This window comes from Larus michahellis, chromosome 2 (assembly GCF_964199755.1).
Source record: "Larus michahellis chromosome 2, bLarMic1.1, whole genome shotgun sequence".
In the NCBI taxonomy this organism is placed as follows: domain Eukaryota; kingdom Metazoa; phylum Chordata; class Aves; order Charadriiformes; family Laridae; genus Larus; species Larus michahellis.
In genome coordinates this window covers 114,367,335-114,380,013 of record NC_133897.1, presented here as the reverse complement: position 1 = coordinate 114,380,013, position 12,679 = coordinate 114,367,335, and the positions used below count along the sequence as shown (strand labels likewise).

The 12,679-nt window shown below is 38.5% G+C and overlaps 1 protein-coding gene across 15 annotated transcripts in view; it reads left to right on the top strand.

Moving 5' to 3' along the window:
- The window catches only part of PTPRM (protein tyrosine phosphatase receptor type M), a 482,403-nt gene that overhangs the window by 159,316 nt on the left and 310,408 nt on the right, over positions 1–12,679 (top strand). For all 15 annotated transcript variants that reach the window (XM_074576689.1, XM_074576685.1, XM_074576684.1 and 12 more), the window contains exons 4-5: positions 5,596–5,674; positions 8,605–8,720. In XM_074576689.1, coding sequence (XP_074432790.1) covers positions 5,596–5,674; positions 8,605–8,720 — 195 coding nt within the window. The remainder of the gene's footprint in view (positions 1–5,595; positions 5,675–8,604; positions 8,721–12,679) is intronic.

Sequence of the window (12,679 nt, the reverse complement as noted above, 5' to 3'; positions counted from 1 at the left end):
GATTAAATGCTATGTAGATTTCTATGGGTAGTGGTGAGCCTGGTTTTAGATTCTTGGGGAGCCGCCTCAGTAGGTTGAGAGGCTCTAAAATTGATGCTTTGAGATACAAGTAAGTCCCAAAAAGGCTGCTCCTCTAGTGAGGAGAGGGTGGGAGGATTTTGGGGCTTTGCTTTTATTTTCTTTAATGTTTAATATTTCTTCTCCCCCTCATTTTCTTCTTTTAGCAGGACAAAAATTGGTTGATTTAAGGGTTGTTTTCTTGTTTTGTGTGTTCGGGGAATACTTTCTTTTTCTTTTTCCTTACGTTAGTTAATGATTCTAGACCGATTAGTAGTATTTGAAATATATTTTAGGTTTTTGAAGCATTGCAGTTTTGGAACTTAACAACATGCAAAATGCCACTACTGGGTTGAGTCTGGTGAGTGGCTTGTGTTCCCTGCCCCTAGCGATGCAAGCAAGCAATTTGGCACAGCACCATTGCGAGTAACACACCGTTCCCCTATCAGTTTTTATATTTTGAATTATTTGCTTTGTACTTTGCTAGGAGCCAGGCATTGCAGCAGTGAGCTGAAACAAATCTTGATTAAATAACACAACAGACACTCCAGTTTTAAAGTCCAGAAATGGAATTGAAAGGATTAAAAATAGCTTCCAGTGGAGCAACACTACTCTATGTCACTGCACCTTCTTTAAACATAAATTCCTATGAAACTGGAATGAGAAAATGGGATAAGAGCCTGGCAGTAACTCCTGATCTTTTTTAGTAAGGACACAAAGGAGTTACATGGTATCACTTCACACTGAAATGAGATTTATCCTTTACCATTCTGACACTTTCTCCTGTAAATTAGGAGTTTAGGGAATAAGAAGCAGTATATCCAACTTACCTTTTCAAATCTGGACTTAAACTTTTATTTGTTTCATAACCTGCTTTATACATGCTTTGCTTGGAGTTTGACTCCCGCAATGTACTTAAGTCATCAGCTAGGACAGAGAATTAACCTTCTTGTGCAGTAAAGGTCAGACTCACATTCTCACATGTTGTGTGTGTTGCATTCAACTGCGCACATGGTTCCTGAACTGTGCTTTGAACTCAAAAGAAACTTTGAAATGCATATTGCGTTTTGAGTCACAGCCCTGTGACAGGCATCTTAAATAGCTCTTCTTCACTGAGTTGGGTGATTTTGGAATAGTTATTTTGAGAAAGATGCACCAGGGCAAACCACATACCTAAATTTAAAAGCCCCGGCAGTCTAAAAATGTCCAAGAGTAAACAGGCGCGTGCTTTTTGTCATATAACAAGGCTCTGTTATTTTCTCCCGTCCCTTGTTCCTAAACCAAGAAAGCTTCAGGGACCTCAGTAGAGAAATGTAAGACAACAACTGGCTGGTTTAAAAACAAAAAAGAATAATAAGTTTTAGTAAGCCCAAATGTCAAGAGCTCAGTTTTCAGCGTAGCTCACCCGTAAGAGGTTTCTTTGGAGTCTCAGGTTGGCAGCAACCACCAAAATGTTGTTTAATGTGCTCGAGTGCACGTGTGAGTGCTAAATGGTAGTTGTGTAGGAGTGAGACGTGGTGAGGAAAATGACATAAAGCGAATTCCCAGCCAGGGAGGCTGGACCATGTTTTAGGCAGCCCAAGTCAATCATCTGTGACTGATTTTGGTTTTGGTGGGGCCTGGGAAGGAACGAAGTCAGGAACCTCCCTCCACGTGGCTTTGATGAGGCAGCAGCCATCAAAGAACGACAGTGTCCCGGTGACAAAGCGGATAGTCCTGGGATGAGTCAAAAGTGGGGAGAAGAACTCAACCCACAGGGATATGAACCAATGCCAATTTTCTGGAGAGAACCTGTTCTGAAGGCCTTGTAAAAACATAGTTAAAGAAAGGCAGGGCAGGCAGGGAGGAGAGCCCAGTGCCTGCTGTGGGCAGCGCAGGGAACATCACTGCCCACTGACTGGGGATGCAGGGGAGCGGGATCGCAGCCTGGCCTTCAGTAACTTTCTTAGTACTCCTTTCTCTCTCTTGTTTTTGCAACGTGCTATTTTTAAGTCGTGTGAAGTAGAGAGTGTTTATTTTAGGTACAATCCACCTTTTGACTAAAAGCGTTGCAATTTCGCAACAACAAAGGCAGGAATTTACGGAGTGAGGTTGTGTGGCAACAAAACCTGTTTATTTCTATTGTTCTTTGGAACAGCCAAGTTATCTTGAGTCGCACATTTTCAGCAGTAAGCATTTATGTTGGTGAGCAGACCCCCTTTCTTTGTTCATACCTAGCAAGGGGAAGTGGCAGGAATGAAAAGCTAATTTTGCTCTTCACTGAAGCAGGGAGGATCAGGGACAGTGCAGTCCTAAGCCACTTCCCTGGTTCCTGTTTGGCAGGCTTGCGACCGGGGGCGGGGGGGGGGATGGTGTAAAACAGCTCTCAGGCCAACATTCGGCAGCGTTTTTCCTGAGCAAATGAATGCGGTGTTTTAACCAGTCGTTTCCTGACTGATAAGGTGGCGGAATAATAGGCGAAAAATCCAAAGGCTGCCCAGTCTGACATAGCTGGAGTGCTGTCTCTATTTTGACTGGAGCCTTTTGTCTTGCGTGCAGGTGTTGCGTCAGTCAGCCGTGAGGAAAGGCAAAGTTTGGAGGCGGGAGTAAAAGTGTTCACTTTTACAAGATCAGCAACTTTTCAAATGTGAAATGATGGTAAAAAATGGACGTGAAATAAGTTTCTAGGTTTCATTTCTAGTGAAATTACTGGTAAAACCGATCCGGATTTGTGAATAGTCTTGACAGCCCTAATATAAGCTTTTTGATGAATAAATGAGCTACTGGAAGTGTTTCTAGGTGTGTTCCTGAGCACCTTCTGAGAGTGTGTAGCACACTTACTAGGACTTTCAGAAATGTGTCATGCATATGTTCATATTCTTTTTTTTTTTAGTGTAAAAAGGGAAAATGCTTAGTTAAGCAGATATTATAGTCTATAATCTTAACTTATTAATTTTAGTAAAACAAAATACTGGTTTTGGATACAGCAGTCAATAGTCTTTCACAGCTTGTAAACAGAATGGAAATTATATTGCTGTACTTGGAATAGGTGTCATGTTCTTGAATATGTGAAGTAAAAGACATATCAGCGATGTCTCTTCCACGGTGGCGTGTCACTGCTGACCGTAGAGTCTCTTTCCATTTACTACAAATTGCATATTTTATGTCAGAAGAGGCCAAAACTTAACAACCATTTAAGTTGATATCAGCTTGGCTACTCTTTTAATGGAAGCATGATTAAAGTGACAATATTTCAACTTGTATTACTTTTCATAGGAACATGGCCCCTTTAATGTCAATAATTGTAATTTAGTAGTATATTGAGTCTTTGCCTGTTGTCATAAGCAGGTCCGATTCAGTTACTTCAAGGTTGTAGTTTCTGCCTGTGCTGGATTTGTGTTTAGAATCTACAAGCTTTGTTCGTCTGTGAGTGTATTGCAATAATGAAGTACTTAAAACCTCTCAGAGAGCCGGTAGCTAAGCTCCTCAGTTATGCATTATAGAAATTATTTTGAGATTTTTCTACTCAGGTATTATGCATGTTTTCTTTTCTCCATTTCAGGTATTTGGTTTGGTTTAAAGTCAGGTAATTCTTCAGAAAAGGCACTTTTACGCAACTTGAAAAAAAAGGTTAAATCCCCATTATCTGGCAGTAATATATTTAGCAGAAAACTTCTAACTGGTTTGGCTGGCTGCTTCAGAGGTGTCCATGTGCCAGTTCCTCATGAGCTTTTCTAGAAAAAAGTATTCTTTTAGTATATCTAAATATTCTTTTAGCATATCTAAAAGTGAAGAACCTGAAAAAACCTCCTCTGCTCTGCAGTGATGGGATTCTGGATCAGGTAGACCTTTCAGATTGCTTTGTGCAGATCCGCTCCTTATACTGAGTGCTATGCAAGTTATTCTGTAAGAATTTTTGCTTTTTTCTTCTTTAAGAACTTCTGCTTCCCAACATAGTTCCTAAGACTGGGATTCCAAAAGGAGATTTTCTTCTTTATAGGAAAGAGATGCTTTGAAATTTTGAATGGACTTGCTCTGGATGCTCTACTGAATGCTGGGAGCCAAATCCATACCCTCTCCAGTCTGTTGGTGTGGATTGGCAACAAAAACCTCAAGTGCCATGTGAGTGCTGTTGGGCATTTAGAACGCCACAGGCTGTGACTTGTGACTGAGCAATCCTTTTCTTGCAGAACTTGTTTTTCCAAAATTTGTTTGATGACTTCTGGACTTTTCTCATTGCTGTTTTGTGTTTTCTTGTTGCTGCCTGGTTCATCTGGGGGCAACATAGCACTGTAGGTTGAAATTTTTGTGTGGACAGGAGACAGAACTAGAATGAAAAGTAGTTTTTTGCTTGTCAGCCATGTGGAGTTAAAGCCATATTTACGGCAATTTCACTGTGAGATTGAGAGGGAGAAATGGACAGGGTTTAGGAAAATTGTATTTGTTAGAGAAGAACAGGATCAATGTCCACAGATGGAGCAATGAGAAAGATGGGAGAAGGCAGAGGCAGTAAGTGGTGAAGAATTTGCTCACCTCAAGGTTTGTTTTAGAATCGGTGCTCTGCTGTTGTATATTCAACAGCAGGAAACTGAGATATAATATTACAGGGTTGTATGTTATCCTTGTGACGTATTTGCATTCTGTATCATTCTCTTTCTGCTGTAGTAATTGCACTAAAGGATATGGTACACAGTGTCCTTCTGCATCTGTTACAAGGTCAGGTATAGCATAAGTGTGAAAAGTAGTTTCTAACCTTTGTCTTCCTCAGTGTACTTCCGGAGACAAGTTACAAGCTGCAATTAGAGTTAACTTTCCAAGCAAAAGGGAAATATTAAAAATAACAAAGTCACAACCTGGATTTGAGCATGAACTTCTTCAGCATTGGTTTGGAAATGTACCTGCTAATGTTACTGGCATATTTTCTTCTATTCCCTATCAACATTCTTGGGATGTTCAAAGCTAAGGCTGCCAAAGTTTGGAGAGGTTTACTTTTGAGTGTACTTAATTCAAACAACAAGAACGGTCCATTTATTTTGTGACCTATTTATAGCCATTAAACAAACCGTGGCAAATGGATCTGCTTTACTTAATTCAGTACATTTGATGGGAGATTAAGAGCATGGAAAATACATTCATGAAAATAGGTATGTTTGTGTCTGATACCGTGCAAATCTCTGTATACTGCAGAACTGTCATTTTTAAAATAAAAGTAGGAGTTTATATTGCAAGACAAAGAATGGAAAATAAATAAAAGGATTATTAGTTAAGTACTTTGGCAGACCAAATATTGGGGGGATTTGGTTATTTCTAATTGTGAACTATGTATGGTCACAATTGTAAATCTCAAAAAAATAGTATAAACATGAAAAAATGTGCTTTATGTTCTGGCTCATTTTAATGATAAGAGCAACACGTTTTGAGGCTTTTTTGGTTGTTTTTTTTTTTTTTTTTTCAGTGTTCTCACCATATTAAAGAGTCGATGTATTATTCCATAACGCAGTATTTTTATATTCCCTGTGTTAAAAAGCTGCTAACAGAAATTCTCTTTTCGCTTCTCAGGTTGTTTTTGAAGTGGTCACTTCAGGTCACCCAGGATATGTGGCTATTGATGAAGTGAAAGTTTTAGGACATCCGTGTAGTAAGTACCTATCTGCTATTTTAAGGCCAGCCCTCTAAAATGAATGTGCCACTATGCTTCAATAAATATGGGGCAAAAGATATGGAAAATGTCGGAAAACAATGTCACTGCTATAAATATAGGCTGAGTATGTACAAAGTGTTGCTAGTATTTGAGCACTTACACCTTATTGGCTTTAAACACATCTCTTAAAAGCACCTTGTGTAGAGCACTTGGCATAAGTCATCAAGGTTTGTTGGCCAGTTTTCTGTTGGCATCAAAAATTCAGTACAGCCACAAGCTGAGGCATTAGTCAGAGCAGATGAACGCCACAAGAGATGAATATATATGGTTATTTTTCCCAAGGCTTAGAAGGAAGCAAGCTCAGCTGGCCGAGGCTTTGCTAAGCAAGGTTACTTAGGGTACTTCCCCAGCTGTGGTACTTCGGGTTCATGGCTCAGTTTCTGCACTGTTTTCCTTGCTTATGTTTCATGTATGTTTCCTTATCCTATTAAGGATATGTAATAAACTATCCTAAGTTCTTTTAAAATTGATGTCAAAACAAAACCTTGGAAATTAAAGCTTTAATGTAGTAATCCGGGTGTAATTGAACAGACTACTTAAATGATTATTTCATATATTTCCTATTTGTTAAGTAAGGTCTGTTAAGATCATACATGGAATTGTAGGTTGTAATCTTACTGACCAAATGACTGAGTGGGGAAAAAGACACCAACTTCTGTGTAATTGTTCATGTTCCTCTAATGCCATATTGTACTTGTATGCATTCTTTGTGCCTTGTAAGTAAAAGCTGCGATTTAAAAATGAAAAGTGGTTTATCAGTTAGTATCAGAGCACCTCATAAAAATTATTTTAGTGTTAGTGGCAAGAAGACACAGACATTTCTTCAAATGTGGAGACAGTTATGCAGAATCAGCAGCTGTTATTTCTGAATCACTTAGTTCTAATAAACACAGCAGGCTCTCATGTTGTTAGGCAGCATTTGTGCTTCTGCATTCTGAATTTGTATCTTTGGTTCAGGCAGGGTAAGTCTAAAGCAGCATTTTATCAGCTTAATAATTTTCCTTATACAGATTTTGAGAGGTTTGATCTGTGCATTTGTACCAATCAATTCTCAAAACCTGCAAGTAGCTCTTGCTAGTGTGGGGACTGAGTTATACACCATAGCATGTAGAGTTCTAATGTGAGAGTGCTGAAATGCAAAAGCTTTAATGCAAAGCTCTTTGATGAAGTAATTAAAATGTTAGAAATTAAGACATCAAACCAGTTACGTTGTCTACAAGCAAATTGAAGAAGCGTGCAAATTGGAATAGAACTACTGCGTGTCTAAAACTTAGCAAGACTCGTAATGCTATTCTTTTTCTATATTGCCAAAAAAAATAATTTTTGAATGATTAACTCTTTAAACAAAAAAATCAAATATGAAAAATATTTGCTAGGCAGTTGTCTGCATAGTACGGACAAAGACCAAGCAGAAGGCAAGTTGCAAGAACTGAAAGGGATGGCTTGTGGTGGGTGGGGTTTGTGTGTGTATGTGTGTTCCTTTTTTAAAACCTAATGCCCATTTCCACTTAGACCATACCTGGTAATTCAGAAAGGATAGTTTTCCAGAGTTTAGGAAGACTGAGAAAAAAAATCAAGTGGGGTAAAAGCAGAAGTAAAAAAAAGTAGTGACTGAGAAATGGGGAACCTGTCCAAGTATTTTGCTCGATAGACATTAATAGTTTGATAGGCAAAGAAGAGGATGACTTCGACCTAAAGTCTGTCTGTCCTAATTGGCAAGTGTTTAAGAGGAAAAAAAAAAAAAGCAGCATGTCTAATAAATTTGCCATAAGGACAGTTATCATGAAAACATTTCCTTACACATTTACTATTAATTTGGGGTATTTTATTCCATCTCCTCCTTCTTATACTGCCTTAGACTGAATAGTAAGCAACTTTTTCTTGAATTCTGGTAGCTGGTTATTTGTAAATTCCTTAAAACTGCAGTTTCTCCCAGTGATGAGGTCTTTTGAGAAATTGTCATCAACACTTCAAATGGTTGTGGTGCTCTGCTAGAAACTGTATGTTTAGTTTGTCAGTTTATTGCTAATACTAACATTTCCATGTCTGAAAGCAATGTTCCGAGCCTGGCTTATCATCTGCTCGTACAGACAGTGCAAAAAGTCCCCTTGTCTGCAGTAGGATGTCAATGGTTGGGGAATACTGCCTTTTCAAGGATAAGTTTCTGAATCAAATTTCTATGTTTTTCTGTGTCACATGATTGACTCTTTCCAGTAAAACAAAAACACACATGCTATCTTTCCTCCTTCAGTGGACGTAGTTCTTGTTTGAATATCTATTTCATTTGTTAGGTTATTTGTGGCTGTATTGCTTTCATTTTTGCTGGGAGCCTTTTCTCTTTCTAAATGAAAAATAAGTATTTGTATGGAGAATGCATGTGTTTTGGTTTTTCTGCAGTGTTGTTGAGAAGAATTGTATTTAAAGAATACAGTAGTAGTTGATGAGAAGTGTTATGTTAGTATTTTAGCTGTTTGGTGTGCTACATCTCTAAAGCATCTCCTCTATAGTCACTGTACCTGTTTAAAAAGAAAAACCTGTTTCCCTGACAACGTCACTCAACTTCTTACTGTTTTGTCTAGTTGGTAGTGTAAGTATCTAATCAGTTTTTGTTCAAAACATAATTAGTTTCCAATATGATCCTTATTAATAGAGTTTTATTGCAAGAGGGATGCTGAGCTATGATAATTTACACAGCAGGAGCAATTAAATAGCACTTTTGCTCTTTCCCAGGTACGGAAGTAAACCAACCTAGAATCTAATGAGTAGTCAGTGATCTTTAAAGCAGGGCTTTTTAATTTGCTCCGTGTATTACTCATAGCCAGTACTTCCATGTTGCGTAACTCCAATACTTTATGTTCTTCCAACAGCAAAAACTCCCCATTTCTTGCGTCTTCAGAGTGTGGAAGTCAATGCGGGACAATTTGCTACTTTTCAGTGTACTGCCAATGGTGGAACAGACTCAGGTGACAGACTCTGGTTACAGGTAATTTCTTTCTTTCCTAATGCACTGAGATCTGGGGGGAAGAGAGTTCATTACTCTGAAAGGAATGTAAAACATGAAAAATGATAGGGCTGTCCATTTCATCAATATTAGATTTTATAGCGCCTTTGAACTGTTGCATAGCAGGTGTCCTGTTGTAGAAAGTGATACTGGAAGATTTTGCTCCCTTGTTTCAATGGGATGCCTTATTAAAAATAAAGGTAGTGGTTTTGTTACATGTGATGATCATGAGTAAAGGCTAAATCCCCAAGGGAAGAGCACGTGGCTTTCTCAGAATGTCTATGCTGGCTAACTGCAACATCACGCACAATGATTTTTTTTTTTGGCTTACCTCTATCTCTGTTTAGTGTTTTCAGCTAAAATTACATTCCTACTTTTTAACTCTGGAGAATTGTGCCCAGTTCTGGGCTCCGCAGTTCAAGAAAGGCAGGGAGCTGCTAGAGAGAGTCCAGTGGAGGGCTACAAAGATGATCAAGGGAACGGAGCACCTCTCTTATGAGGAAAGGCTGAGAGACCTGAGTCTATTTAGCCTTGGAGAAGTCTCAGAGGAGATCTCATCAATGCTTATAAATACCAAAAGGGAGGTGTCAAGAGGATGAGGTCAGCCTCTTTTCAGTGGTGCCCAGCGACAGGACAAGGGGCAACGGGCACAAACTGGAACACAGGAAATTCCGTCTCAACATGAGGGAAAACTTCTTTCCTTTGAGGGTGGCAGAGCACTGGAACAGGCTTCCCAGAGAGGTGGTGCAGTCTTCTTCTCGGGAGATGTTCAAAACCCACCTGGATGTGTTCCTATCCAGTGTGCTTTAGGTGAACCTGCGTTAGTGGGTAGGTTGGACTAGATGATCTCCAGAGGTCTTCCAACTCCTACAATTCTGTGATTCTGTCACAGACAGAAGCCTGACCATCTGTATTTTAAGACCCAAAGAATCTTACCTATGTTGATTGAGTCCATAATTTTTTACTTATTGAGTAATGTAGCTTCTAGATAGGTGTCAGATCTTGATTTAAAGACTGTCTCCAACTCATTTTCTTTCAGTAAAGTTTCCCCTTATCCGTATATGTAACCTTGTGTCAAGAACATGCTTCTTACTTGATCTCTTTTAGTAATGGGGGTGCAAGTTTAACTGCTGTCTTGCTGCCGTCATTCCAGGGTTGTCTGTTCTCTACAGCAAACAATAGTCTGTATTTGGTCTTAGCATTAGGGATATACCAACCTCCAGATCCCTGTGCTTTCCATACGTGACAAACAACACGCTAGAACTGGGACATTGTCTGAGAGCAGGAAATAAGGTTGCCTAAAACAATGCTTAAGGAGAACAGTCAGATGAAACTGCAGTATGTGGAGAAGAAAAGATAGGAGAAATTGAAGCAATGCTACAGGTGGGACTTAGAGATGAAATTCTCTTTTTTTTGTTGTTTAAGCGATTTCAGGCTTTTACTATCGTTTTCCTTTCACGTTGCACTTAGTGCAAAATTTCCTCAAGCATTTTGGAAAGGATTCATTTAAGTGTGACAGCTTAAATAGCTGAGTAGTTATAAGAAAACAAGCATACAAACAAATAAGTAAAACCACTTGAAAAGCAAAGACCCATATTTATCTGTATATGAATGACAAACGGTTATGTCTATCCAGAAAGAGCCTGATCAAATACAGTAGAAGGCAATGGAAATCTCCTTTGTTTTTATTTGGGTTTGCACGGGTATTTTCAACCTCTGTGCTGATATAAGGGTGATACTTCTCTAATGCTCCAGCCCTTTAAAGCCAGTGGTACAATGTTGAATTGGTAGAATTAGACCCCTGTCTTTCCTAAGCCACTGAGACTTTTTGAAAGAATGATTTTTCCAGTCATGAAAAGAGTTTAGCACTATGGGAAAATAATGGGTTGTTATTTCGTCAATGATAACCTTTCTAGAACCTTCGAACTTTTGAATACTGCTTTTTTTTAAAATTGAAGGTAGAATTTAGTATAGGGAAATCCTGATTCCACTCAGTTTTTTCATATATTTCAGAACAGTGTAGTTTCAGCTTTAACTTTTTTGCATGGAATTTAGGACACACACAAATTCTTTGCAAGACCGGAAAGTAATTTCTTTATTTTAGAAATACGATATCCTTCTAGAGCTTATGTAATATAAAAATAATTCTTCTTAACAGCAGTACAAATTCCAGAATATCTTTGCTGAGCTTAGTTAAGTGATTCCTTGTTTATACATAATTATGAGGGTTTTTTTTTTTCTATATGTGAAGGATAACAAAGTAATGACAGATCGCCTTTTGAGGAATTTCATCTTTCTGCAGGGCCACTGTTTATATATCTTGTCCATATAACTACAGGTCCCTCTGGTAATCAGTCCAAGGTTGTGCAAATTCCAGGTGTGCCTTTGTGTAAGAACATTTCAAAAGTTGACAAGGTCTCCTAGATGGCTTGGATTTATTTTTGTACTTGTTTGTCAGTTTCCACAGATGTCTGCTGCAACTTAACAGTAAAACCGATCAGACAGCTCCACGTGTTGGATGCTGCGTATCAAGGCTATGAGATACTGTTCCCAACAGGATTAGCTGTGTTTTAGTGTGCTAGGTCACTACTGGGTAACAGATCCCCAGACCTTGCAGTTCTCCATCAGTCAACTGAGCCCATCTGGTTTCGTGATGTGCTATTGAGGAATTTTCTATATGCCTGTTTATAACATCCAGTAGCGGCAGGATTTTACTCCTCTAGTTCTGTCCCTTTTATGTAGTACCTCTCAGCTTGTATGCAGCAGAAGACTTCAAGTTTAGTAGTACACTTTTTTCTGGTGTGTTTGTTTATTTTACTTTTTACAGTCTGCTAGACTGTGAGGGTTATACCTTTATATATATTCCTTAAAACAAATGAATAATTGTAACTTGGTTGGTTATTTTAATCTCCTTGTCTTTGCTGAGTAGTTCTTGGAAACAGCATAGATGTTCTTAGTTTAATAATGCCCAGGCCTTGAAGCAGCCCTAAGTGAAACCTATAGATCATGGTTTATTACCTCTTTTTTTTTTTTTCTTCTTTTCAAGCCTGTCCCACTCTTATTCCCTATGGAATATGAAGTCTATTAATTTATGGAGTATTATGGAAGTTTTTGCAATTGAAAAGGTGATGGGGGAACCACAATTCATAGGTGAGCTGCCCAAATTAGACCACTGAGCCATGAAATTTGTTTCATGATGCTGTGATCAGTATTTACTCTTTCGGGAAAGGGAAGACAGAAAGCTGTTTACCTATTCCATAGTGCACTGCTTTGCAAGAAAAACATTTTTCCTGATCCTGCTAGGCAGCCATGCACCCTAGTGCATGAGCTATGTTGCAAGTTTGTCAGATAATTTGGCAACAAATTGTAGGTATTTTCAGTGATATAATTGCAAGTTAAAGTCAAACGAAAGGACTCAAGAACACAACACAGCATCGTACAAGTTTGTTTTTGTTGTTTTAACGAGTGTCCAATTAATAAGGTCATTGGTCAGATTGTATGTTTATGAATTAATGTCCTCATTAGCTTATGTTTTAAACATAAAAATACCTTAAAAATAAATCTGATTACACTAATGAAGGAATGTTTATAATTAACAGATGTGTCCCATCTGCTTACATTTTCTTTATCACATCTGTGGACAGGACAGGTTATTATCAGTATGGGTTGACTCTTTCTATTCCATTGAATGATTAAGAAAAAATGCCATTCCTATGCTCTTTCCTGTGCTCCCGCTATAAGGTCTGTAGCAATTGCTGTGGGTTTTCTTTTAATTGAACAAATTCCTCTTTGAAACTACAGGCTCCAGAGGTTGACACCAACAATAAGATAAAGCACTAGGCACTAAAGGAGCTGGGGGTATCCCAAGGAATGGAAATACACTTCAGGAAAAAAAACCACCAAAACCATAAGCATTTGTAGGTGGGAGCCAAACTTAGAAT